Below are 27,910 nucleotides of genomic sequence, written 5' to 3'. Positions count from 1 at the left end.
GATATGCTTGCGGGCTGTACTTTTATCCTTTACCTATTCAAATCAAATGTAAAAGGGATTACATCTCAAAAATTAAATATGATAAAAAATATTTTTTTTATAGTAGGAGTAATTGATAAGATTAAATATTTATAAATAAAAATTAATAATGAAAATACCATTTAAAAAAACTTATTTTAGCCATATCTCAAAAATTTAAGCAGAAATACAAAAATAATCTTGTATATAATAAAATGAGGTGTAAATAAAGTTACAATAGTATAAAAAATTTGAAAAACGTGTTTATAAACGAGGACTATCAAAAATAAATAAAGTTTTTAGAATTTGAATCGTCGGAATTTGGAAATTCGTGATGAGCTGCAGTTTGTCGACCTTTACATTAGAACAAAACTAATACCAACTTAAATGTTAAAGCTATGGTTCAAAAGGTAAAGTGGTTTGCATGCGCTACGTCAAATTTACAACCGAAACTATTTTAACACCACTAGACGAAGTAGGCTATTTAGAACAAAACTTTAAGAAAATGTAAAGACTATGAAAAAGTATATCTCCTGAATGTGTAATTTTCGAGCAAAAGCTACCATGCTAATTTAAACTGTAATGTCAGACTATGTAACTTGAAAAAAATTTAGCAAAAAAGTTGTTTTTAGACGAACTATAAATATAGTTTAATATCGTTTACAATCGATTAAGAAAGTAAAAACTTGATTATTGAACTAGGAAAATGCATTAAAGGTTGTGGTAGTTGAGAAGTTAAACATCAACAAACAGTTAAGTTAAAAATACATTAGAAAATCCCAAAGACTTGTTTAATTTTTAATGTATAAACACCTTTGATTTTAAGATTAGATTCTAAGCTGCAGTATCGTATAACTTTAATTTGAAAAAATATTTTGGTTTTGATCTTCAGCTTAAATACTTAGAGTAATTTGAAACTGAAATCAGTATAAATAATATAAAAAAACAACCATTTGCAGTTTTTTTACAAAAACCTTTTTTTTTACTAACTGTTTTTTTTGTTAAAATAGATATCATATTATCGTCAGCTAAATGTATTCAAAGAAATTCTAGAAAAAAGTTCAATATACCTTAGTAGCTTTTGAAATTAGAAAGAAAGTACCAAACTAGAAGTTAATACTATTTTTCAACTATAAACTATAAATAGTTGTTGTTAGGATTAAATTTATGTTTACTTTGTACTAAAATAAAATTTAAATGCCAGCTCTTATTAAAGTAGTTCGTAACTGCAAGAAGTCAGTAGTATTTAAATTAGGGATTTGAAAATACTACGAAAAATGTTTAAACATTTTCTTATTACAAATTTCAACTATTTAATTAGGGTAGGTGTTAATTATGCACGATGGTCACTTTTGTACAAAGTAAAAACTATGCGCAAAGAAACTTTTGCACGGAGTAAATTTTGCACAAGGGGTCATTTTCGCACGAAGACACTTTTGAACGTAAGATATGAAACGTAAGATTGCAAGGGTTGAAATTTTTCATAATTTATTATATTTTTTTATTAAAATTAACTTTTTATTAATTTTACTTTTAGTATCACAGATACCCTTAACCCTTACCCTTGGTCGGTGGCTATTTTTTTCTTCTTTTTAATTCTTTTATTAATAAGTTGTTTTTATTTTATTTTTATTTTTTAATAATTTTTATTTGTTATTTTATGTTTTTATTTTTACTATCACTGTTACCCCTAACTTACCCTCGGGCGGTAACTTATTTTTCTTCTTTTTTGTTTTTTTATCAATTTATATTTTGTATTTTTTTCCTGGTGTTTTTTATATATATCTTTTAAATTTTTATTTTATTCTTTTTTTTACATTTGGGCAAAAATGACCTTTTGTGCAAAAGTTTCTTTGTGCAAAAATATGTTCAAGCAAAAATGTCCCTTCGTGCGAAAATGTCTTCGTGCATATTTGACCCGTTCCAATTTAATTATATTATATAAAGGAAAATAATAAACTTTTACCAAGAGGTATTTATAAAAAAGACAAAAGTCTTTAGCTTATTAGGGTAGTAAGCAGTATACTGAAATAGACTACAACTTAGAAAACCAAGGGAGTCTTGAAAAGTTTAAGCTTAATTTGTGGAGAATTTTACAAAAAAATCAACCGTTTATAAAAAAATAACAAACAAGTACATATGTTATTTTCATGGACTTCAGGAAAAATTATTATTCTTTATTGATTAAAGTTAATTAGCTTTAGATAAAATTGGTTAAGTTTCAATCATAACAATTTTTTCTTTTACTTTTTATAAGCAAAACCAATGGTCTTTACAGTATGAACCTGCGCAAAAAAAATATTTTACTGTGCACAAAAAACTTAATATGGTAAAAAAAGTACTTATTGATCACTTTTTTTTGCCTTTTAATATAAGAAAAAATTAATTAAAACGTAAATTAACAGTTTTTAGCATTTTATTTATATGTTTTGATCCTCAAAATAAAGGAAAAACAATGTATTTTAAAAATAAGTATATTTTTAAAAGTCTAGTCTGTATAAAAATTATTTTCCACTAATTTAGAGTGCACCGGTTTTGAACAGGTTTGAGACAACCGAGTAAGACTGTAAGTTAAATACTTAAATTAATATTTAAAATCAAAATTTTTTGTGTAAGTATGCAATTTTTAGCAGATATATATTGTTTTAAATCTATTTGTCTATCATGCAAAGTTATTATTGAATTAATTAGACGAGGTTTGCTTTGTTTTTTGGTTCTTTAAAAAATGTTTCTTTATTCTTTGAAGACTAGTTTTTATTTAAAAAAATAATACACTTTATGGTCAGACTCATTTAAAAAGTAATGCGTCGTTTGAAGACCAAGAGCTTTTTTTGTACATCAGACTATATTAATGAGAAATTCAATAACGTATTTTAGCTTTAGTAGCACTGTGTAGTTTAGTAAAATGATGTATGGATGGATATATCTTAAAAAATACCCATTCAAGCTAAGGGTTAAAACTTGAAGTGAACCATATACGGTTCGCGGCCGGATCCGACCCAAAAGTTAGAAATCTTGGCCAGCGAAATATTTTTTAGGTTGACATAAACTTGTAAAAAACTAGTAGTTTGAGTTTTCTTATGACAAATGCTTTATATTGTGCTCATAATTTGGTTATCAGTGACACAGTAGAAATTATTAAATGATTATTTCGTAACATTTCTAAAAGTTTCTTTTTTTAGTTTTGTTTATGGCCTGCAAAGACTTTTATAACAAGTCCTGCCCGCAAAAGACTGTTTCTGGTTAATATGGCGTTTCAAATTTAAAAGTTGCTCGTTCCGTTAATTTTTTTAAACAAAAACTTTACATTAAAAATTTTAGAAAGTTATTCTTAACATATTTTCTGATATACAATAAAAAACTACTATTAATTTTCTAAATGTAAAATTAGTTAAATAGAACTTATTTATGTGTTAATGTCAGCTAGGATATAAAAACATTTTAGTTGAAAAATTTTTAGATAATAATTTTTATCAAAAGTTTTTTCTACTTTGTGAGAATTGAAAAAAAAATCAACTATGAAAAAGTTATTGTAAAGTACATTTTAGTTTATTTAAATTGTTAAAACTCTGTTTTTTCAGTTTGTCTATACGTTTTTCTAGAAATATCAGTGTAACTTTTTTTTTTTTGTATTTTTAATGCAGATAAGGAAGCCAAAAGAGTAAACTAAAAAAAAAAGTTTCTGAAGATTATTAAAAAAAATCACCTTTATAGTACTTAATTTAGTGTTAATATAGAATAGAACAGTATTTTCCAGCTAGTTTAAACATGCTTTTTGATTGATTGTTCACTAAAAACTATAGTTTTAATAATAAAAATGAATCAACATATTTTTTGATTTTCAAGTGTTGTTTACTACTTTTATTAATAAAAGTATTTACGTTCGTTTTTTTACATGTCATTTTTTAATATAATGTCAAACTTTGCACAAGATTTTTAGTAATACAACCTTAAATTATAACTGTATTATGCTATTTACAAATACAATGAAAAAATTTATAATATATCTAGATATATAAAAAACTGGCATATATTAAGTTTGTTAATGAAAAATAAACATTATTAACATTTAAAATGAGCTTTGCATTTATAACTAAATCTTACACTTTTCTATGCTAATAAAAAAAGTAGACTTTTGCTTCATAAATAAAAATATAAAGTTTTTAAGGTGTCGGCTAGGTTTTCATAAAACAATTTTTATTTCTCTGTATATGACTAGTTATTTTTATGCAGATCTAAGAAACTGTAACACGATGTTGTAGACAACTGCTTTAGATAATCCATTAGATAAATCCTAATGAACTCTAGTTATGTTTAAAAAATAGTTAGACAACCTTATATTGTATACAAGGTTTTTTAAAGTATGATAAAGTTATTTAACTTTGATGTGCTATTAAATATTTTAGCAACTATTTTATAATAAACGAAAGTGCAAATATCTTTAATCTAAGATAAATCGAGCACTCTATAATACTAATCTGCCAATATACCAAGTAGAAAGTATTTTGTTATAGAAGACAGCTAATTTATAATTTCAGAAGTTTTGTTAACTTAGACTAAATGCAGGTTAGGAGCCATTGGGAAAATACCGAACTAACACAAAAGTTTTACCTAATATACTTCATGTCTTTAAAAAATAGTTTTTAAGTATTTTCTGAACAAATAAGAACAAAAAAAGACTAAGTTGTTATTTGTTATAATGGTATAGCTTTCTTAAAGAACTTTTGACAAAATGTCAAGTTTAATATTGTTTTTCTCTTAGTTACTCTAACTATTTTACATAACTATTAGAAGAAAAAAGTATTATACAACAGTATAAAGATTCAAAAAACATATAGTTCCCCATCAAAAATTAAAATATATATGCATCTTTTTATATAACATGCTTAGTTGGTACTATGTAAATTAAACTTTTCATATTAATTGATAAATTATGTTAAGAAATAACATTGTTTGTAATTGGAATTAGACAGTCATACAGAAAATGATAAACAACATTTAATCAAGTCTATCACTAACTGAAATACACACTGCTTGCTTAATTTGAATAACAAACGTAGTAAGTTTAATTTAGAAAAATATTTGGAGAAAATAATATTTTTAGGTCTAATTAAACTTTTGAACTAATATTTGCATAAAAATGGTTTATTTTTATCAAACAGAAATAAAAATTTAAAAAACTTTAACGCTTGATGGCTTTATGTTTATAGTGATATAAATTTTTTTAAATATAATTTTAAGAACCAGGCTACACAGTATAAAATTTAATTTTTTACTTACCATAAAAAAAAAGTTTCAAGTTTCATTAAATTTGCAATAACATTTTTTAATCACTTATAAAAATCAAGGTTTTTTACTTTTTACGAATCGAGAGGTTGGGACCACACTGAAAATAAAGCTCGTTCGAACTTTATTGAACTCACATCTTTTAAATATAATCACATTAGTACAAAGTTCCTTTTGAAACGGCAAAAACAAAACAACGCCGCAACACATCAAAAATAAAGTCGATGATCAAATTAAAAGGTGAAATCAAGCCAGGTAGCAGTACAAGTCCTTCTCGCCGTCCACTCTCTCGAGGTACTCCTTGTCGATGAGGGTGTCGATGCACTTCTTGATCATGGGGATCTTCGGCTTGAACCTGGGGGCGAGCTGGGTGATCGTCTCGCCGATCAGGCTCTGGTGCTTCAGCTGCTTGCGGGTCTTCATTATTCGCACTATTGCCGCCTGCAAGTTTTTCAATGGTTTTTGTTGATGTAGTTTGTTATTTGAGAAAAAAGTTTCAAATACAAGCGTTTATAGAAGAAAAAAATAAAAAAAAATAATTGTGAATTTAAGTAGTAACACATTCTAATAAACAGTATACATACAATCTTAAACGTTTTATAAAATTCCATTTACAGCTAAAGTACAAAACGCAGTTTAGCATTTCCAACATGAACAACTCTTTACCAAAACTTATCTTTACCTGAACTTGCATTTTGCGGTCTTCTTCGACTTTCCTGTGGGTGTTTTCCTGCTCCTGCCGTTGTTCAGTTTTCACAGGCTTGTTTATGTTGACACGAAGCTTTTTACTAAATTAAAAAAAAAAAAGCAATTTAAAATAAATAAGTTTTTCTCAAAGTATGCAAAAACACGAGAGTACAAAACACAGTTAACAAGTTTATACTGTGCAACTCCATTTGAAATTCAGTATCACAATACAAATTATAGTTTTGTTGCTTAAAACCTTTTATATTCTAAATTGAGCTTGATGTCGTGGGTAGGCTGCAGTTGCGAGCTGTCCGCAGTTTGCTCGCACATCAGCAGTTTCGACCTCAGCAAATGCGACAGAACCTAAAATCGGTTGTGAGCATTTTGTTTATTTTTAAAGTTTACACGAGCATTGCTACAATTTGTTTTTTTTTCAGAACTTTGCTTGTTTGGCTAGATTTTTTTAATTTATAATTGAATGAGAGTGTTTAGTAAAAAGTTATACAAAAACATTTATACAAAAGTAATTTAATAAAAGATGTAAAAAAGATGAATCAATCACAAATTAATACAATTCAGCGTAACAAAAAGAATATACAGTTTAAAGGCAGTAGTTAAAAACTTTTAGCTTTAAATTTTTTATCAACTATTTTTGAATTCAAATAAACTTTATAGTATTCAATTTTTTAAACCTTAGCAATACAATTTCTTACGTATAGTACTGAATAACATCAAAACAAATAGCCTGTACAACTTAACTACAAAAGTTTTAGAGACAATTACTTGAAGCAAATAGTACAAAATGATAGCTTACTTGAGTTAATATTTCCATCTTAAGGCTCGTGCAATCGGCTAGATGTTGAACAGTATAACTGGTGGAGGAATTGAATTGCATCAGAACTGCCATTTGAAATGTTGATGCCTGCAAGAAGAGTATTAGATTTAACAAACTAAATATTTTCTTATGCAAATTTAATTTTTGTTGAAAATTAATCTTTACTAAAAAAATGATTAAAATGAATCGATCCACACGTTATGTAAGATGAGTTTTATGTGAATAAATACATAGATTTAAGGTTTTAAATTAGATAAGTTTTAAAGAAACCAAAAATCACAAACATTTTTCTACATCTTTAAAAAATACTAACTTAAGAAAATTTTACATATATATACATTAGTAACACTTTTTATAGAATTTTGGCATGCACTCGCAACTACATTACCTGAAAAGTGTATCTTTGTTTGAAACAGTTGCTGACGATTTCAGCGCGGCACATGTGGTAGAGCCAGTTGACCACCCGGCCGCAGTGCAAGTTGCCGTAGAAAGATGTGAAACTTTCGTAGCTCTTCTCCAGCTAGTTATTAAATTGCATTTTAATCATAAAAGTTAGTGTACCAAAAAAAAAAGTTAGTAAAACGCATAAATTTTTAGCATAAGTCTTAGCAACTGATAACACTATATTGTATTCTTCAAACGGTCTCACCTCAACTGGCAGTTTGAATTTAGTGGATTGTGTGAACGGCCAAGAGTTTGCACTGAGCACTTGAATTTGGAAATCATCTGTTTTAAACAGAAAATATTTGAAATAAAGTAAAACACTTCAAACTGAATGCCAGTTATTAAGTCTAACTGTTTTGTACTACGTTTTGCTTTAGCATAACTTTCTCTAAAACTTTAAACAAAACATAGGTTTGAGACTTTACGAAATTTATTTTCAAAATTAACATTGAATTTTATATGTCTCCACTTTTTTACGTCAAAATCAGTTAAAGAGAACATTTAAAATGTAAATACTGTACAACCAAAATATCCTATAAAGAAACAGCTTATACAAATAATTTAAAAACTTATGATAAATTATACCTTTTGTCATATCCTTGAGAAGATAAAAAAGCTTGAAATTTATTTATAAAATTTTGTGTACTAATAATTTATTTGTTATTTAAAGAACAGTTAAGCTCAAGTAAAACTGGTCGAAAATACTACTAACTTCAAAAGAAAAATATATGACTCATGAATTAAAACAACATGACAAAATGTCACTTTAGTCAAATGATTTAGGTAAATTGAAATTCGCAAAACTAACGCTGCAAATTTATATTTTGCTTTTGCAGGTGGCTTTTGAAATTTTCATTCAAAGTGTTGTTTATGCTGACGTCTTGGAACATTCGTTGCAGTTTTGAAGTGTACTCGAAACCGCAGGAGGCCTGTGTAAAAATATCAAGAATAATTGATTGTTTATAAAACACTAAAAAAGACTTTATTTTTGATTATAGAGAACGTTAAAAAATAAGTTTGTTGGAAAGCTTCAAGTATATCTAACATAACACATGTTACGCAGCTTATTCAAATGTTCACTATTTAAGTTTACAATGTAGTCTTTGGAATATTTTGAAATACTCTTACATAGGATGTGCATAACAGTTATGTATTATAATTTTAACTTTTTTTTTGTATTTAACAAAACAAAATTAAATATTAGGAAAATAAAAATTTAACAAACTAAATATTTTCTTACGTAAATTAAATTTTTGTTAAAAATTAATCTTGATTAAAAAAAATGATTAAAATGAGTCGATCCATACGTTATGTAATATGAGTTTTATGTGAATAAATACATACAGATTTAAGGTTTCAAATTAGATAAGTTTTAAAGAAACCAAAAATCTTTATAGAAAGAAAATAAATATTAAGAAAATTTACTAGTACGCAACTAGTTGTAAAGGATATAAAAACTATTTTACAAAAAAATAAAAGAATGAAAAAAAGTTTATATGGTTGTAAATTTTTCAAAAATAATAGAATATTTAAAGTAATATAGATTTAAAAAATCTGTAAAGTTATATTTATAAAACAAGTACATGCTTAGGATTAAAAAACATTACAACAACATTCAAAAACTGCAAATTAAAAGCATCAAACTAATTTGTTTTGTTAGAGATCAACGTTTAAAATTATATGTAACTAAATTATGAATAGTACTTCATTAATTAGCAATAATAACAAACTATTAGAACTTATCTGTGTTTTAACAATTCTACTCAATATTTTACATCCAAGAGTCCACAGCATAAAAAATTATAAATTGATATATAATAATAATATGTTATTTCGGAAAAAAAAATCAACAACATTTTTTGTAAACATTGCTTTATAACATGCAATTCAAAATCATTCAGAAATTTTGAGTTAATCTATATCAAAACTTATAAACTTTATTATTTACATCTAAGTTATAGACTAAACAAATCCGTTAACAATAAATGATAATGAAACAAAATAAAAAATACCTTACATGTTTATAGGACTTTAATAAAAAAAACTTAAATACTATAAATCGGTAATGGCAGCTATTTTCAGATAGTGGTCAACTTGGTTTATGACCGTTTTACCACTAATAAATCATGCTGTACAAAAATTAAAACAGAGTGCACTATAAATTTTAAAACTAAAAAGAATTCGTAAACAAAAAAACTTAATATTTAAGTATATGTTAGCAAACTTTTAAAGTTAAGAGTGTGTGATGATGAATATTATTACGTTGCTGTTTACAATCACGTGTTTTGTTTTTCGTAGTACTGTTGCAAATAACAACTTTATTTGTGCGCATTTACAGAACTCATGAAAATAAATATAGAAAATCAAATAATGATTACTATACCTGCAGTAAATATATAACAATAGATATTTTAAACGTAAGCTTTTAAAAATATTTAAACAATTAATAAAATTTTATATAAATACTTAATAATGAAATAAAAATGTTATAGCTTAAAGAAATTTTTGTAACAAATCTAGAGAAGTATTATTTCACGTAAAAATAAATTATTTAGAACTTAAAAAAAAACTCACAAAAAAGCTACATTTTTTATTTATTGTAAAACTAAAATTATTAAAAAACTTAAATAAATAAAATAATATATTACTTTAAACATTTTTATAATAAATCATATTTTTATCAAAAAAAAGTTTTAAAAGCAACTTATTGTTGGAAAACTGGTCTCATAAAGTTAAACAAACATAATTTTAAGATTTAAATTTAAATATGTAAACACATTTACAAAATACTTTAATTTACACACTGTTAAAATTTTCAAAACTTTTGGATAACATCAAAGTTATTAACTTTTATTTGAGAATTAGTTATTAGAAAGTAAAGATTCTAATAAACTCAGAGCATTAAACCTAATTTTGAAAATTCATCTACAACTAAAGTTATGATAGCTGGTATAAAGTCATTTGAAGGGATTTTTCTTATAAGAAATTCAGATAACTTCAAAAGTATAAAAGCAATAATGAAAGAGATCAAAATCTTCAAAATACATTGACAAAAAAAAAAACTAAGCTTTGCAAATAAATTTCAAATTTTACTATACTAAATTTATATTAAGCGGAAAGTATTCAAATATTCAGCAAAAAAAAAGGATTTTTCACACTTTTGTTGGTCGTCAACCTTGTACACCTTGGAAGTTAGTGGTATAAGTGAACGTGAGGACCCAATACATATGAATTACAAAACTTGTAATTCACTAGATTCTTATAATATTATGGCAATACGATTGTCCAACGTTTTTTTACACAAATCAATAGCCCTTAAATTAAAGCTAAAATTTAATACAAAAACATAATTTTTATAATAAACAAAATTTTAAGAAACTTTTGAGATATATTTAGGTTTAATAACAAGTTTTACGTACAAACATAAAGCGAGGACATTTTTTTTACTCATTTTCTCTGATTTTATTAGAAATGTTCTAAAAATATGTTTTGCAATTAATTTTTTAAGCAACTAACCTAAAACTTTTTTATTTATTTTAAGAATAAATCCTATTTGGGTGATTAAAAAAACTAATAAAAAGCTAAGCATTTTATGATTAAAAGTAAAACACAACTTTTTATTGAATTTTTCAATAAATAGATATTTTTACACAAATTTCAAACAGATCCTATAAATATGTTGTTCATTTTTAAGTTAAAATTAGGCTGATAAAGGTTGAGAAATATTGTTTATAACATATAGCATTTTATGATTTTTTTGTCATGTTTAATACTTTTATTAGTAATATTTGAAACTCTTCGATCTATATCTCAATACATAATTTAAATTATAAAAATCCTGAAACACAACTGATAGCTATACCCAATATCTTTTTAAAAGAGATCAACTTTATAAAAAGTGCCTCACCCATCTATGGTTTTAAGAGTTAATGGTTCACACAAAAGTAAAAAGTTTTTTTTTAAGTCACAAAAACATATTTTACATCTACACATCATCTATAAGCTGTTCCGATCACAAAAGTAATAAAAATATAAGTTTTAAAATAAAAATGAAACTATTTTTAAAAAATAAGTGCACAAAAAAAAACATTTTACAAAGGTTTAAACTGTATCTAATAATTTTAGTTTAAATTGGATTATTAACCCTGAAAAAATTAATTGATATAATCATAACCGGCGTATATTAAAGTTTTATTGAAAACAAAAGACTTAAAATATTGGCTATTTTACAAACTTAATAATATAAACCCTATTTCCAGATCAGCCCGATTTGGGCCCATGTGCATTTTAAATCAATAACCTAAATAGTTAAAATATGAATTATTTTATTCAAAAAATCATGAAAAAAGTTTGATTTTTTGAGTAAAGAAATACAGTAGCTAGGGTATTTTATAATCTGCATTCTCGTTTTATGCTTGATAAATTAAACATATAACAAACTTTAAGTTTTTATACATTATCAGTGAAAACCTTTAATCTTGATATCATGGATGATTCAGCATCGTCGCTGGTTGAAGAGTTGTTGACGAGCCTCCTGGCCAGGTATTTCGTGTAGAATGTTTGGAAAACGTCTTTGTCTTCGACGAACTTGAACACGGTCATGACTCCTTTCAAGCACGTGTCCATTTCTGAATCGGCAAAGGCTTTGGGACTTTTGAGAATGTAATCGCAGTACCTGGTTATAAGGTTAATAATAACTAAGTTTAGTTGTAAAATAAAGTTGTGTTTATATATTTTTTATGCTGACAATTTTCTCATGCCACAACATAACTATAACCTAAAATTTAATACAATTTAAGTTGTTCAACTAATTTCAGAATCTTTTTACAGTAACAAATCATTAATACAATATTTGAGACTATCTAATTAAAACTTATAACGAATGTACATTTTATTAGTTAGGAGCAGAATACATAATATACACATTCTAAAACACCTGCAAAAACTTGCTGCCTTCACTTTTTAGTTTTCATAAAACTATTTTCTTTAAAGTTTTAACAAGCATTTAATACTACAGAAGTTGTCAAATTTAAGTTGTCAGCACTTTCAATGTTGTTGAAAAAATAAAAACACTATGAATTATTACCAAACAGCTCTGAAGTAAAAAAAAAACTAATAAATTATGATGGAAGCTTTTTTTCCTGCGAGTTTTTTTTTTACTGTTTATAAAATTGTAACAATTAAACTGACTTAGATATATGGAATTACAATTTAATTGTACTGACATAGAATATTAAGTTTTTTAATAGTCTATAAAATTGATGTACATGAACTAACACTAAAAATAAAATATAAATTGTACACAACATGCTTACAATTTTACAAAATTTTAGAAAGAGTGGAATTAAAAAGCTTAATTTAGTTCTGTTTTTTAAACTTAAAATTTTTATTTTATTTTCAGCTTATCCTAATGAAAATTATCAAAATTATTTGAATAAATGATTAAACTAAAATTAATTTTACTATTACTTTAAATATACAAATGTTTAAAAAAATTATAAAGTACTTTATTGTATATAAGGAATATAATCATAATAATATATTACAGTATAAGAACCTAACACAACAAAATGCTTTGAAAAAATTTACTATAAATTACTTTTCTTTTCTATTACTTAAATGTAAGGGTTATTAAATTATAAGCCTAAAAATTTAATATTTCAAAATATATTTTTTTGTAGAAAAAAACTAAAAAAGCTCGCTCAAAATGTCAAACGTAAACAAAGCATGAAAGCAAACACCGACTTGGCAAGTAGTTCTGGAGACTTCGCAGACGACTTGGCGTTAATTGTCACTTGGTTTTTGTTGATAAACCTGCTGCACGCTTTGTCGAGAGATTTGACGAAACTCGCGTCGTTCTCGAAGGAGGTTTCCACAAGTTGCTCGTATTTCTTGTGAACGTTCAGTATCGTGTTTACGTACAGGCTGGGATCCTATTAAAATTCAGATACTAGTTAATCAAACAATTTCAATAAAAAACAAAACTTTGCTAAGATTGTAAGAATTTTTTTAAAAACTACTTACTACTAAGCATGTAACCTTTAATTAAGAAAATAATTAAATTACTTACTATATAAATTATATAAATGAATAGTTAGATGTTGTCGATTTCATTGTTTTAAAAACAATATATTTGTTTTAAATTTTATATCAACTTGTTAGTAAAGCTACACAAATATATAGCTCATAACTAATTAAGTAACTAGTTGCTTTGCGTAGTAATATTTTGTTACGTAAAGCTTTTTTTTATGCATGAACTTGAACACAATTTGTTACTTATTTTGGAGCCGATATTTATTAGACAAAATACAAATGACACAAAAACGTTATCTAGCAACAAACGTTGGTGTCGGTGCTGGCACACTCCTTCACCGCGATGTCTCCCTGCGTGTACACGTGAGCCTCCAACTGACTCTTCAACTCTGCAGCTCCGTCGTTCACTCGCGACACCAGCTTGTACATGCGACCTAAATCTGCGAGTGAAAAAGGTGAATTGTGAAAACATGCACGTATGTGTTTGATACAAAACATAGCGAGATTTTTTTTTTCATTCAGGCAAACCAAACATACATGGTTGCCACTGATCAAGCTGAGAAAAATTTCCTGACTGTTTACAAAAATTTTCCTGACTTTTCTTAATCAAACTCTTAAATTAAACTTATTCTAAAATACATAACCTAACACTTTAAACTATATAAAGCTTTCAATCTAATTTTAATACAGGTTAAAAACAACAGTTTTTTGCTGAATTCCATCATCAAACTTCCAGTACATCACTTAAACCATCTGTGTATGATTGATATTTGTAATAAACAGCTCTATCAGCAAAATACTTGTATTATCACCTTATAAACACAGCTTGTCTGAAAAAATACACAATTTTTTAGCATTTTCTAGCATAAATGTATCTAGATAAACAAACGACATATCAAGAACTTTTACAATTAAAACCTTAAATCAATAAGGAACTTTCACAACTCAAACCTTAAAACAATAACGAACTTTTACAGTTAAAACATTTAAACAATTAAGAACTAAATCAAATACTGTTTTTTTAAATGTATGTACTAAAATTTATTTTCTCCGTTTTTTTATTAGCACTTCAACCTCTTCATCTAATGAAGATATGGTTTCCTTCATCTGGTCTGCATTCCGCTTCAGTATACACATTAACTTGTTACATAAAATACTAAACTAACTGGTTAGTTATAAAGAACTCAATTATTTACTTACTTTGATTCTAAAATTATGCTAGATAAACTTTTGTTTATATATCACAGTTTCACTATGGAAGTGTCCTTGCTACAGATCATCAATACTAAAAAGCTTACAAAATCTGCTTGTTCAAGTAGGGTACTTGTTCAATATTTTAATAGAAAATTTTTGCAGTTTTATAAAGGATATTTTACTAATTTATACCAGATGAAGGCATTGGAAATAAAATTAAATATTTTTGTAAATTTCTAGGAAAATTTTGAAATTTTTTCCTGACTTTAAAGGAATTTTAATTAATTTTTACCATTTGAAGGCTTTGGAAAACAAGGAATTTTGTAAATTTAAACTGACAAAATCTGAAATTTTGAAATTTCCTGACTTTTCCTGACTTTTTTTCAAAACCCCCCATTTTTTCCTGACTTTTGTCATTTAAAAAAATTTATCCTGACTTTTCCTGATTTCCTGACCGAGTGGCAACCATGAACATAACATATATACCGCTTTAAGATAATATTTACTTGTTGATTGTTATTGTATTTTTTTTTAAATGAAGTATTTTAAATTAAGTTGAATTTTAAAATATTAAGTTCAGAGATGCGACAGGTTAAAATTAACCGATGTAAAAAGCAACTAGCATTCTGAAACATAAGCACTTCTGAAATTTAACGTCAGAAGCTTTAAAATTTAACCAGCTAAAAATATGTAACTACTTTTTACTCCCACTGCTTAAAAATGACGAATAATATTTTAATTAAGTAACAACATTTTATTCCTATTACACAAAAACAATTTCTTAATTTAGCAAACATCAAACTAAAAATAATGGTGGGTTTAAATACCAATCTATTTGATACATTTAAACAAAATTTTGAGCTGTATAACATATAGTGGGTAAATTGAAAAAACTTAGACACTGATACTAAAAAAAATTTAACATTTTTTCTTATGTTTTTTATCTCGAATTTTTTCAAATAAAAACTTGTTTAAGTATAAATTATTTTTGCAATGATAACCAGTTTTGAAATACCTATAACATTATAAAATTAAGTTATTATCATTTCTGTAAATTAGAAAACACTGTGTTTGTTATATATCAAGTTGTTTATATACATTTAAAAACTTTTTAAAAACTCAAGATAATTAGTACAGCAACAAAAGTCACAGAAATATTTAAACACAATAGCTTTTTAGTATAAACAAGTTATAATTCAAAAACTCAAGCCTTAGCTATCCAATACCCATAATATATAACATATGTTTTGTTACACTTATTAATTAAAAAAAAAATTCTATCAGTTATGTATAAAAAACTAGTGTTCATTATAACAAATATTACAAAACACCTTCATTTTTTTCACCGGTTAGCAGATTTTTAAATTCGGCCTGGTACTGGTTGAGGTGATCTTCGATGAGAACTTTTTCGCACGTTTCGTTCAAAACTCGCTGCGTCGATTGATCGAGGTAGGCATTCACCCGCTTTTCTTCCTCTTTTAACCGCGTCTCCGCCTTTTGTTAATTTTAAAGTATAAAAACTTTCTTGAGAAGTCATTTGATGTTATCAAAATATAAAGTTTAAATAATCTTGATTTTCTAAGGACTCTTAATAAAAGTAAAACAAGCGACTAGTTCAAACAAGTATACTTTAAAAGCAGTAAGTTATGTTAAAACCATATATTTCAACCTTATATTTGAAAACTCAAAGTAGGTTAATAATTTAAAACATCATAGAATACTTATCGTTTTCTACAGTTTAGAGGTACGTTTAAAAACCAAAAACACCTTTTTCATATATTCTGTGACGGGGTTTTGGGCCAGAAATTCCTGACTTTCTTTGGTGTAGTAAACTTTCGTGCTTGCCAGGAAAGGTAACTCGAACTTTTCGTGGTAAACTCTCAGAGACGCTCGCTTGAAGAAACTGTTTTGTTCGTCGCCTCCAAGGTATACTGGAAATCAAGATGTTAGATAAATCAACATACAAGAGAACAATTAAAAAACAAATATGCTCGACTGGAAGGGTCAGCAATGCACTTGTACTTTTAGGTTAAAAAAAAACTTCTTAAAACAACAAAAACGTTTTTAAGGGTAAAAACCAACAGTTTGACCCTGGATTTAATACTTAGTAATCTCTGCTGTATGACTTAATCATCATATTTTTGGCTAGAAACAGTCTATTTTAAATGTTAATACAATTTTTCAAACAGCCACGGCGATTTATGAACGTATTATGTATCATGTATAAACCGTTCTGCTGTGTGCTTCCGGCATGCCTCCTGCTGTGCAAACTTTCAATTCTGGTGGGGGAGGCTGCGCTTTCTGGGTTCGACCATGCGGAGTCGCTGTTCAACCCCCTTCCAGCGTCGTCGTCAGTGTCGATACCGGCACCAATCGCGACTGTTTAAGTTTAAATAAATATGTGTTAAATAGTTATATCGACTTTAATGGTAGGGCATTTAATTTTTCATGCAATAATCAACAGATAAACTTTTAAACACACAAATAGCAATATTTACATAAAAAAACTTGATTCATTATTACAAAAATAAATATAATATTTGTTCATAGAGTGTCGTGAAAATAAACTTGCTATAATTGAAAAATTGGTTATAAAAAACAAATTTCAAACCATAGGACCGAAGCACTCCAGAAATAAGACTTGTGTTGACGGTTTCTCCGTTTCTTTCTTTTTCGATTAGGTTTAAAACGGCTGAGGTTACTTGGTTGTTTAATTTCATGAACAAATCTTCTCTCCAAATAGAAAGTCCTAGCTGTTGTATGAAATACATTAAATGCTTTTTATGTTTTTGATAACTACAACAAAAAAATTACTTTTATTGTATTGCTTAAAAATGAGAATCTTTATAAATTTAGAAAATAAAATATATTACAAAACTAGTTTTTATAGCACATTTATTCAAATTTATCAAGCTTTACTCATTACTAACTCTTAACATGTACAAGCTGAATCATATAAAATCTAAATGTTTTTACAGTTTTATTGTGTTATCAGTTTTAAAATGAAGTAGTTGTAAAACTATAAGTAGTATAAAATAGAAAAAATATATTTTATGTTTAAGTTGCGTGCAATAATTTATTACATCAGTAAAGTTTTTAATTCTTTACAAATAAAACTAATTCTAAACCATGTCAACCACTTTTAATTAGTATTAAAAATGTTGTATTATTAAACTACTTTGAATGTTATTAAAAAAGATTCGTAAGATTCAGAACACGTATATATAAAAATAAATCAAACATTTAAAGAACTTAAAAAGCATTTTCTTTAAAATTTATTTTTAAAACTACGTTATTTACTTTTGAAGCTTAAAAAGAATTCGATGTTTAATTGATTATATATAAATATTGTTACAATTCAAAAAAAAAAAAAAGCTAGATAGCTTAGTAAAACACATTCAAAATATTAGAATCTACTTCCAAAAGTTGGATAATTTAATCAAACAAAACTTCATCTTACTACTATTTTCACCATAATAGAAATAATTCTAGAAATAATTGTTAAATGAGCTTATTATACTAGAAGTAACGTGTTGTGAACTTTTTTATAACCTTTACATAACAATAACTAATTATTATAATATATAAAAAAGATTAGAGCTTTTTGAAATTAGAGTTATTGAATGAAACCATTAACTAAAAAAGGGTATTTTTGTAAAAGTAATAATCTGAAAATTAAAAAAACTTAGCATGATTTAAACCGGTAATAAAAAAAAAATTTGAACATAGTTGTACCAATCAAAGTAGTAAAATGCAGTTTAATTATTAACAAAAACAAACATAAAAACTAAAAAAATAATCTCACTATGTATATTTCGTAGATGCCTTTCCTTCCTTCGTCACATTCTCTTTTGACCCAATGTCTGTTTAAATAGGCACAAATTCCGTTCAAAACCTTGATGCTGAACCCAAAACTTTCCCATTGCTTCACGTAGAAAGCAAGAACATCTTCTCCATTCATAGAAGATCCAGCCTTGGTAAACAAAACAATTGTCAATAGTAGAGTGTAAAAAAACTTGATTTAAGCGTTAAAAGAATCTTAATACAAAAAAATCGGGAAATATCTAACTAACAAAACTTAGTTGATAGTTAAAAACAGATATTTTAATAACCACTCAACGAAAAGCTTCAGCTTTTTTACATACATTAACGGGTAGAACTAAAACAGTTTTGATGAACTATATCAAAAAACCTTTACTTTGACACTGCAAATTTATTTCAAATGTTATTTATGCTATTTATAAAACTAAAAGTTTAATCAAATGAGAGCTAATGTTTTTTAAAACATCAAAATACATACAACTTTAAAGGATACTTTTTTCCGATCATATCATTGTTTTGGGGATATTTAAAACTTTTATTATAGTTTCTTTTATAACTTAAGTAATACGAAATGATTCTTACAGGTAAATAAGATCATTCTTTATAGTAATCATAAAACTTATATATAAAATTATTTACAAAAAAAAAAACTATTGCATAGAGTTAGATTATATCAGGGTTCGTGCGCGAATTTTTTTTCATTTAGCCTGACTGAGACCAATTTAGCCTGACATTTTTCAAAATGAGGAAAATCCTCTTTAAAAATCATTTTAGGTATTGGGGGGGGTCTTGATTAGTACTATTGTAGTCTTCGACTTCAACCACCTTTATCTCAAAAGTATTTTGAGCTTAAAAAATCTGCAAAAATCAACTCATAGCTTAGTTACAACTCATTAAAATAAGACTAAATTGTGAAAAAGGTGATTGACACCCCCTCCTATACCCTTAACATAACAAATTCAGTGATAAGTTTTAAAATAAGTGTTATATCTTATAAAGTTTTAGTTTGAAAATTTAAAATATATTACTAAACACAATTGTTCATTTTAATTACACTAAGTAATAACATTATAACCAGAAGATTTAAAAAAAAGATGAGCATTGTGTGTTTTATTAAAATTTAAAATGAAACTCTAAAATAACACGAGTATTAAAATGAGTAAAAATTGTTTACTATTGTATTTTGACTAGTACTTAAAATTGATACATAATTATAAATCGTAAACTCTAAATAAATACAGTGATTGTTGATGTTGTATCAGATTTAAAAAGCTGAGACTTAAATTTAAGTTTTTTAAAGGTTTTAAGCATTTATTTTTACAAATACTGACTGATTTTGTCTTTAATAAGTAAATCTTTATTTAGAAATAAATTGACATCTCAATTTGATCTTTAAAAGATTTCTCAATTTTTTTCTATCAAAAATATTGAACTTTTGAACTGATAAAAACTGAGATTCTCAAATTAAAAAAAAAAAACTTAAAAAATTTAGCTTGACGTTTTTCAACTTTTTTCAAAAAAACTGATTTAGCTTGACTTAGCCTGACGCGCACGAACCCTGTTATATGTATATGGTATAAAAAATAACCAAACATGACAAAAAAACAAAGCAATGTTTTTTAAATTCGTAAAATTAGTTAAAAAAATCTAAAAACTTTTATAATAAACTTTTAAACTGTATAACTAAACTTAAGTAAACAATGTTTGAATAATAATTATTAAAAAATAAATGGTAAAATATATGGACAATTAATTTTTTTGGAAGATAACAACAAACTTTTCGAGTACTTAAGTAGTTTGTTAAAATTATAAACTTTTAGATATATCTATTATTCATATGTCAAATTTCTAACTATTTGTAAATAGTATATACTACAACAAAATTCTTGTTAGACATCATAATACTTGAAATATGCAATCTCTTACTCAAGTTTATTTACTACAGTTTTAATAATACTTACATGATTGCTAGCAAAGTTCACAATTTACTGACTACTTGTATTCCATTTTGGTCAGGAGAATAACTATTTTATACTCCTAATTATTAAAAAACAATGGTGAAAACCTGTTTTCCGTTTAACAAACAGCGTAAAGAACTTCATTAAAGTTAAGTAACGCTAGAAACTTATTTTTTACCTTCTTCAAACAAACTTAAGACTTTTTGAATTTATTAAAAAAAGTAAATTAATTGCTGTACTTCAGGTTTGTTTGGTTAAAAATTGATGTTTAAAAAATCTAGAGCAAAAAAAAACCTTACAAGTACAAATCGTTACCTTATAAAATTAACCCTTACAGACACCTAACACTTTAAATAAATAATTGTGAAATAGTTTTATATGAAATAAAGTAACAGGGTTGTTAAAATTTTTTTGCAAGTTTCTTCCAGATTTTAAAAAAGACAAGTATTTGGTCAATTTTTAGTACAAAACCAAACTTAAGCAAAAAAAAACTTACATAGTATAAAATCATTAAAAAGATACAATCATGATGTAAAGCTACTTTAAATGCGTTTTTTAGGGAAAAAATGATACAAAATACTTTTTTATTTTTACAATAAGTTTTTAAAATTTTATTGAAATTTTGTTACTTAACATGTAAAAATAGTTCAAAATTCAATGTTTTTTCATGTTTTTGTTAGAAATTCCAGATTTTTTGGCAACCCTGAAGTAAGGATGAAATTACACTTTTTGGAGTGCTTTTTAATACAAAAAAACATATTTTGATTTGATGGTGACAATTACTAGCTGTAAATCAAAAATTACACTATTTTCAACTTTAAATAAAACGTTTTGAGAATATTGTACAAAACCATTAAGTTGTTTTGTACAAAAGTCAAATATACAAATTTAGTACAAAAAGTAAAGTATAAAATTTAACAGTATTCCAAAAGAAACAACTTATGATAGTAATAGTAGTAAAGCTAATTACTAAGTTAATGTAACAAAATACTTTATATTAAACAGTCTTGTTTTATAGATTTTTATGAACTAACAATCTAAAAATCTATCTACCAAAAATTTAACTACCTGTTATTTTTAACTAAATACAAAAATATTATAAAAAATTTAACAGCTAATATTTAAACTTACTTTTTTTATCACAGTTCACTGTAGTTAGCAAAGTGTAAAACCATTTTTAGTATAACTCTATATTTAATCTTTTGCGAGTTAATCAGTTTATTCCTATTAAATAACCTGAATCAATTTCTATCTCAAGAAAACTTCGGTTTGTATCGCGATGATGGACTTTTAACAATCAAAAAACGATCAAAATAATCATAGAAAAACCAAGAAAAAATATTAGAGCAGTTTTTCTGAACAAATTTAAAGATTTAGATCGAGTTGGACAGTAGCAAGATAGACTTCCTGGATGTATCACTTGATTAACAGAATGGTTTATATCATCCCCACATAAAATCCAACGCAAAAGAAACATACATAAATATGAAATCTAACCATCCGCCAAACATCAAAAGACAACTACCCAATATGATACAAGACGTATTATCTGCTTTATCAAAAAACAAAACCATGTTTAGTAACTACAAGGAGCCACATGGGAAGGCATTAAAAAGCACAGACTTCAATAATGTTTTAAAATACTCAAAACAAAATGATGGCAGGGCTGGTAGAAAAAGAAGAAAAAGCAAGTGATATATTACAACACTCCTTTTAGCTCAACATTAAAGACCAATATAAGTAAAGAATTTATAAAGTTAGTAGACAAACATTCCCTAAAAACGGACCTTTTAATAAAATACTCAACAGGAACACAATAAAAATAAGCTATTTATGTATGCCTAACATCAAATCCGAAATCGCCAAATCAAATCTCAAAGTCATAGAAGAAAGTAAAAACTAGAAGAAAAATGAAAAAACTTGCAATTGTAGAATTAAAACCTCATACCCAGTGGAAGGTAAATTCCTTTCCAAAAGTGTTATATATATATAGCTACTGTCACAAATAACAGTAAAGTACTGCATTATATCGGATCCGCCGCAAGTTACTTCAAAATAAAATACAATGAACATAAGCTTAGCTTCAGAAATAAAAATCTGAACGAATCCACAAAATTAAGCTCATTTATTCAGACCGCCAAGTTCAACGAAAATATGATCAAGAACAATATTAAATGGAAGATAATACATAAATTAATCAACGTAATCCGGGTAGAACTTGCACTCTGTGTTACATAGAAAGATTGGAAATAGCATTCGCTGACAAAAAATCATCCCTCAACTCCAGAACTGAATTAGTTGGTAAATGCAGACACTTTGCTAAATTTTACTTAAAATAATAAAATTGTCATGTCTATATTTGCAATTTTTACCCTTTTATAAGTTTGTTGTATTTGTGCTTGTATTTTTAACACATTTGTATCTTAATTTTTATTATATACTATATCTAATAAGTTTTTTTTTTATCTTTGATCTAACCCTTTTTATAATTTAAACGATAGTTTTATAATAATTCTATAATTGTTAATCAAGTACTTTGGAATTTTTGCTTATTTAAAAGACTAATTTTATTTAATCAGTTATAATTAGAATATAATTGTTACTAATTAATAACAGTATATATAGCCTTGCCTTATAGAGTTTTTTAGTTCGTGATCATTGCATTACGCATGAAACACTGTGTTGAATGAAAAACGCTGAATTTGAAATTGTTTCATTTATATTAATAACTTTATATTTATTAACTTAAATTATGTTATATACTACACAACGAATTTTATAATAGCTAGATATTATCATTAAAAATAAATTTAATAAAAACTAAAATTAAGAACTACTGAGTGATTAATTACGAATATAACTCACATGGGCAATTTGAACCATTCTGTTTTGTATATACGCCTTGATTTTTTTGTAAAGCTCGAGACCAACAAGCTGGGTTCCATTGTTTTGTGATCGGTTTTTAGCACTGCTCATTCTTATATGGGATGTTCCAGGGCCTTGTCGGTTGGAGTTTTGATTGACGGATGTGCAATAGTCGTACACAAACCTGATATGTTTATTTACTTTTATTTTTTTGTTAAGATTTAAACAGATAATAATTAATGGTATACAAACTTAAACTGCATTTTAAGGGCATAGGGTGATCGACCTTGATTTTTAAAAGTTGATCTTATTTTATTGATTTAAAGTAATTTTTGAAATATAAGCGATCAAAGTCTGTGACCTCAATAGGTTCTTAATGGAAGATGCAAACCAAAAACGTGAAAAATACTATTTCATTAAAAATCGATCATCTCCTTTATTATTTTAACAATTTTCTTCAAACTTTCACAGAATGTCTATTATCAAATTTTGAAAAGATTTAGTGTAAGATTTTTTAATTTTGAAAAATAAAATTTTTCCTAAAAAAACCACCTACTTTTTAGTTTTTTTATTTAAAATTTTTATTTCTAAATATTTTTAAAATCAAAACATTAAAAGTCTTTTAAACTATAAAAGGAACGTTTCCTAAAACTTTGAGATTTCTAGCTCAAAAAATTAAGAAAAAAATATATTTTTAGTGATTTTGTAAATTTCCAAGAAAATTGACCACAAAAAATTTGTGGACCATACGTTTGTATTGTAAACTTTTTACAAAAATTACAATACCTCAAAAGTTAAATAGAGCTTTTTAAAAATATAAAACTGGCTTGTAGTTTGTACTTGAAGCTTTTATAAAAAAGCCAATATTATTTTTTGTAAAAAAAGGTTTGATACCCTATGCCCTTAACAGCTACATTTCAAGTTTTATTTATAAATATATATATTACATATACAAAAAATAAGATACTTAAATGATGTATGTAAATAGTCATTGAAACATTGACTCCTAATGAAAAAAAAATAAATATTTAAGAAAAGAAACATCATACATTATTTCATTTGTTTAAAAATAAATTGCAACACTAGCCTAAACTAAATTTAGAATAAAGATATCATTAAGAAAAGTTCTCCAACTGATAAATGAAAAATAAAATGTTTTTTTTTGCTATTTGTTAAAAAAAAATCAATGAGGTAATGTTATAATAATTTCTTATTGAATAATGGCGTAAAATCATCTCAGCTTTGCTGAACCTATCCGAAATAACTACTAGTTAAAAAAGTATCAAGTTGAAATTATTTTATATGCCTTAAAACCTAAGCTTTCGTAAAATCTTATAGAAATTATTATAAGATTACCTTATTAAATTTTTTTTAACAAAAGGCAAAAAAAAAGCTTTTTATAAACAGTAGTAAGTACTTTATAGTAAATATAAATTTAGTTCTGAATAAAATATAAACTCTTTGGTATTCAAACAGTGAATTACAAAATAAAAACTCTAAAATTGTCAAATTTATATATTTAAGTGTATAAAAACATCATCAATCAATATTTTCTAGAGGGGGCATAGTAGGCCTCTACTGTAAAAAAATTAACATTTTACTTTTTAATATAAAATTGGTGTCAAATCTAAGTTATGCCAGTTGGTGTGCAGTGGTTTGAAGAGTTTTTACATTAAGCAAATTTGGATGTTTTTAAAATTAAACTATTAACCATTAAGAAAAAATCATCTAAAAATAACTTAAAAGAAAAATATTATTTTTTTTGTTTTCATAGATATATTTCGGATATTCACTTAATTTCTAACAAATTAAAAGAATTTTTTTTTAAGATTTAAAAATAATGGTTTTATAAAAAAGTTATTTGTTATTCTCAGCTAACTGTGACTGGGGATAAGTTTGGGATATTATTATTTTTTACAAGGTGATCTAGTTTCATCTTACCTTTTAGAAACTTATTAAATGCTAAACAAATTCTACATAACTTATGTGATTAACTCAAAGTATCTTTTTTAGTTTTTTAACTTATCTTCTATTTTTTTATAGTAAGTCTAATATTCAAATTATTCACTAAAAAAAAAATACTATTTAATTTTAGAATTAAACTTTTTTTGTTTTACGTCAAAATATTTATTTTTAAAAATACTAAATTGTCATTTCTTAAAAACTATTTAAATAATTTGTTAAAAACTTGAGCTCTCAAGCTATAAAAACTAAAAAAGTAGAAAGACCTCTATTCAACTTTTGAATTTCAGAGAAAATTAACATAAAGACTGTAATCCATACAAAAATTATCAGAAAGTAAATATAAAAATAAATATGTATCTCAATAATAAATAGAAAATTATATGTTACTCAAAAAATTACTTATAGTACTACTTTAAGTATACAAACTAGTTGTAATAAAACTTAATTTTATCATATGAAAATCCTATGGTCTTAATTTATTTTGACAAAAGATTACAATCTTAGTTTTCTAAAAACAATAATGAAAAGTACTTACGAGTAGAGCTTCATGTATCTTTGTTTGGTCATATGTTGCGGACTGAAAACCTGAAAAAAGTCAGTTAAGCATTATGAGGTAAACCATAACATACTTACAAACAAAAATGACAGCTGATTGATTACAAGCAATTATTTAGCTCATCAAAAAAGCTTGCTTATAAAGACAAATATGTAAAAATTGTACATGTTGAGAGCAGGTTGGTGTTGTATTTTATTAAAACTAAGACATTTTTAATTCTGGAAGGCATTTTTTAGAACAGAGCTTCCTAAAGGGGCGAAAAAGTAATGGGTATTAAACTAGTAAAGGAGTAATATCTAATAAAATGGGCAAATATTATTTTTATTTACTGCAAAGTGGGAAACTATGAAAATGACTTTAGAAATTATGCTTTAGAACTTCAAAAAAATCTAGATGGATAATATTTTTTTTCACTAAAAATATTTACAATGCACACTTATATATTTTAATTTAATATAATTTTACTACTTAAATACTAAAATATTCAATTTTATATATAAAATTATAATATTAAATAATAAGTAACTTTTATTAATAAAAGTAACCTACAAGAAAATTAGACAAACCTAACATAAGTTTTAAAATTAAAAGGAAATAACATTATGTAGCTGGATAAAAGATATTGTAAAACAAAAAAAAACTATTCTTAAATAAAATAGAACTAAAAAAATACATAACCAAATAATTTTACATATTTAAAAAAGATTGTAATGTTTTACCTCGATAAAGTGGGAGTCAAAATATATTTTCACTTATTTTAAACAAACATTGCTTAAAGATTTACAGCTAATTTCTAATTTTAGTCTTATACAGATAAAATAAAATTCTAAAACTATGCTTTTGAAAGATATTTTTAGATATACAAATATTACAATAAGTATTTATTAATTTGCGTTGTTGAAAATATAATAAAATAAATTTTAGATGAAAGCAAAAAAATGAATTTTAACTATGATACTTTAATTAAACCGTTTTTATTTCAATTTATATTCTGTATCTCCATGTAAAATGGAGCTTAGTAATGTTAAACTTTCCAATTACATGTGTTTGATACAAACAATCATAAGCCAATTTTAATATAAGTTTAGTTTTATCTATTAACGTCAAAAATTTAATAATCTGAAAAAATGCTTTGCTTGTGTCTTATAAAAGCAAAACTATTTTAAATTAAGTTTTTAAAAACTTATTTTTTAAACTTGAATGTACTTAGTTCTGAATTTGCAAATAAATCATTACTTGATCAAGTCCTCCTTTTAAATCATTCCATATGGACTCTAAAGAAATGGAACCTTGGTTCATACCATGGCTGTTCTGAAATCCACGCCTAAAATAAAAATAAAAACTTGTATTAAAACAAATATTATATTTATATAATTATTAGTAACTAGAAAATCTACACAACATATTGCTTAGACCCTTTTTAGCTAGAAGCTGAAAAACATCTAAAAAAGTAATGAGATTATGCAGCAAAAAATCCAATTTATAAAAAATAATAAAATATTGAAATTTTATATAGTCTAAGTGAATAAAATAAGAAGTAATATAGAAAACTATAAAACTCCTTTTCAATATAACACACTATTAAAACATATATAATAAATAGGTACAGAAAAAAACTTTTACATTCTTTAACCCAAAAACTCTTCTATAATTAACAAAAATAGTAACTCTGTTTAGACTTTTAACAAACATTTCAAAAGTATAAGAGAATTACTTACCTTGACATTACTTTTGGTTTATAATTGTTGCTGTTTTTACTGTTAATTTTTTTATTTATGTAGCTAAAACTAAAAAAATTGTATTATAAATAAAAGTAATCTGTGTTACAACATAGTTATATAGATCATACACAACAAAGCATATACCTTAGGGCGCTTTTAAAACAGGGACCTTTGAGTCTTTAGCTCAAAAAGCTTTTACTTTTAACAAATAAAACATGTGTAAAATTTTAGACGAGTTGAAGAAACTTTCATGCTAGCAAATATAGATTTTCTGAAAACCACCCCAATGAAAATGTATGGAACCCAAAAAGATGCAACCTAAGAGTTTTTAGCTGGATGTTTTTTTACATGTTGCTATTATATACTGTGCACAATTGATGAAATTTCAAGAAGAGGCTTTTCTTGATTTTGTTAATCTTTTATCACTTTTTGTAATTTTTCTTGAATTTCCTTTTTTTTCTATCAAGAAGTGCCTCCATAAAACTTTTTTTTTAAATTGTCAAAAAATATGCACAATGTAATTTTA

The 27,910-nt window shown here is 25.4% G+C and overlaps 1 protein-coding gene across 1 annotated transcript; it reads right to left on the bottom strand.

Annotated features, from left to right (window-relative positions):
- Positions 1–5,145: 5,145 nt before the first annotated feature.
- LOC145834739 (cullin-1-like) lies at positions 5,146–27,446 on the bottom strand. Its single transcript, XM_082942246.1, has 19 exons — positions 27,382–27,446; positions 26,900–26,987; positions 25,643–25,692; positions 23,143–23,326; positions 18,303–18,470; positions 17,109–17,250; positions 16,727–16,876; positions 16,265–16,428; positions 15,829–15,991; positions 13,613–13,743; positions 13,016–13,203; positions 11,741–11,945; positions 8,079–8,199; positions 7,476–7,552; positions 7,215–7,346; positions 6,806–6,913; positions 6,248–6,354; positions 5,987–6,092; positions 5,146–5,745 (listed from the first exon to the last, which is right to left on the bottom strand). The coding sequence occupies exons 1-19, from the start codon at positions 27,387–27,389 to the stop codon at positions 5,551–5,553; spliced, it is 2,487 nt and encodes an 828-aa protein (XP_082798372.1). The 5' UTR covers positions 27,390–27,446; the 3' UTR covers positions 5,146–5,550.
- Positions 27,447–27,910: the final 464 nt, after the last annotated feature.

Source organism: Thalia democratica, chromosome 4, assembly GCF_965202585.1.
Source record: "Thalia democratica chromosome 4, ktThaDemo2.hap1.1, whole genome shotgun sequence".
Taxonomy (NCBI): domain Eukaryota; kingdom Metazoa; phylum Chordata; class Thaliacea; order Salpida; family Salpidae; genus Thalia; species Thalia democratica.
This window is presented reverse-complemented; position numbering and strand designations above follow the sequence as displayed.

Excerpts from the sequence above, each read along its gene's own strand:
- LOC145834739 (XM_082942246.1), bottom strand. Across the intron at positions 25,693-26,899 it reads TAAAAGGAGGACTTGATCAA|GTTTTCAGTCCGCAACATAT; the intron begins GTAATGATTTAT and ends GACTTTTTTCAG. Across the intron at positions 7,553-8,078 it reads GCAAAATATAAATTTGCAGC|ATGATTTCCAAATTCAAGTG; the intron begins GTTAGTTTTGCG and ends TGTTTAAAACAG.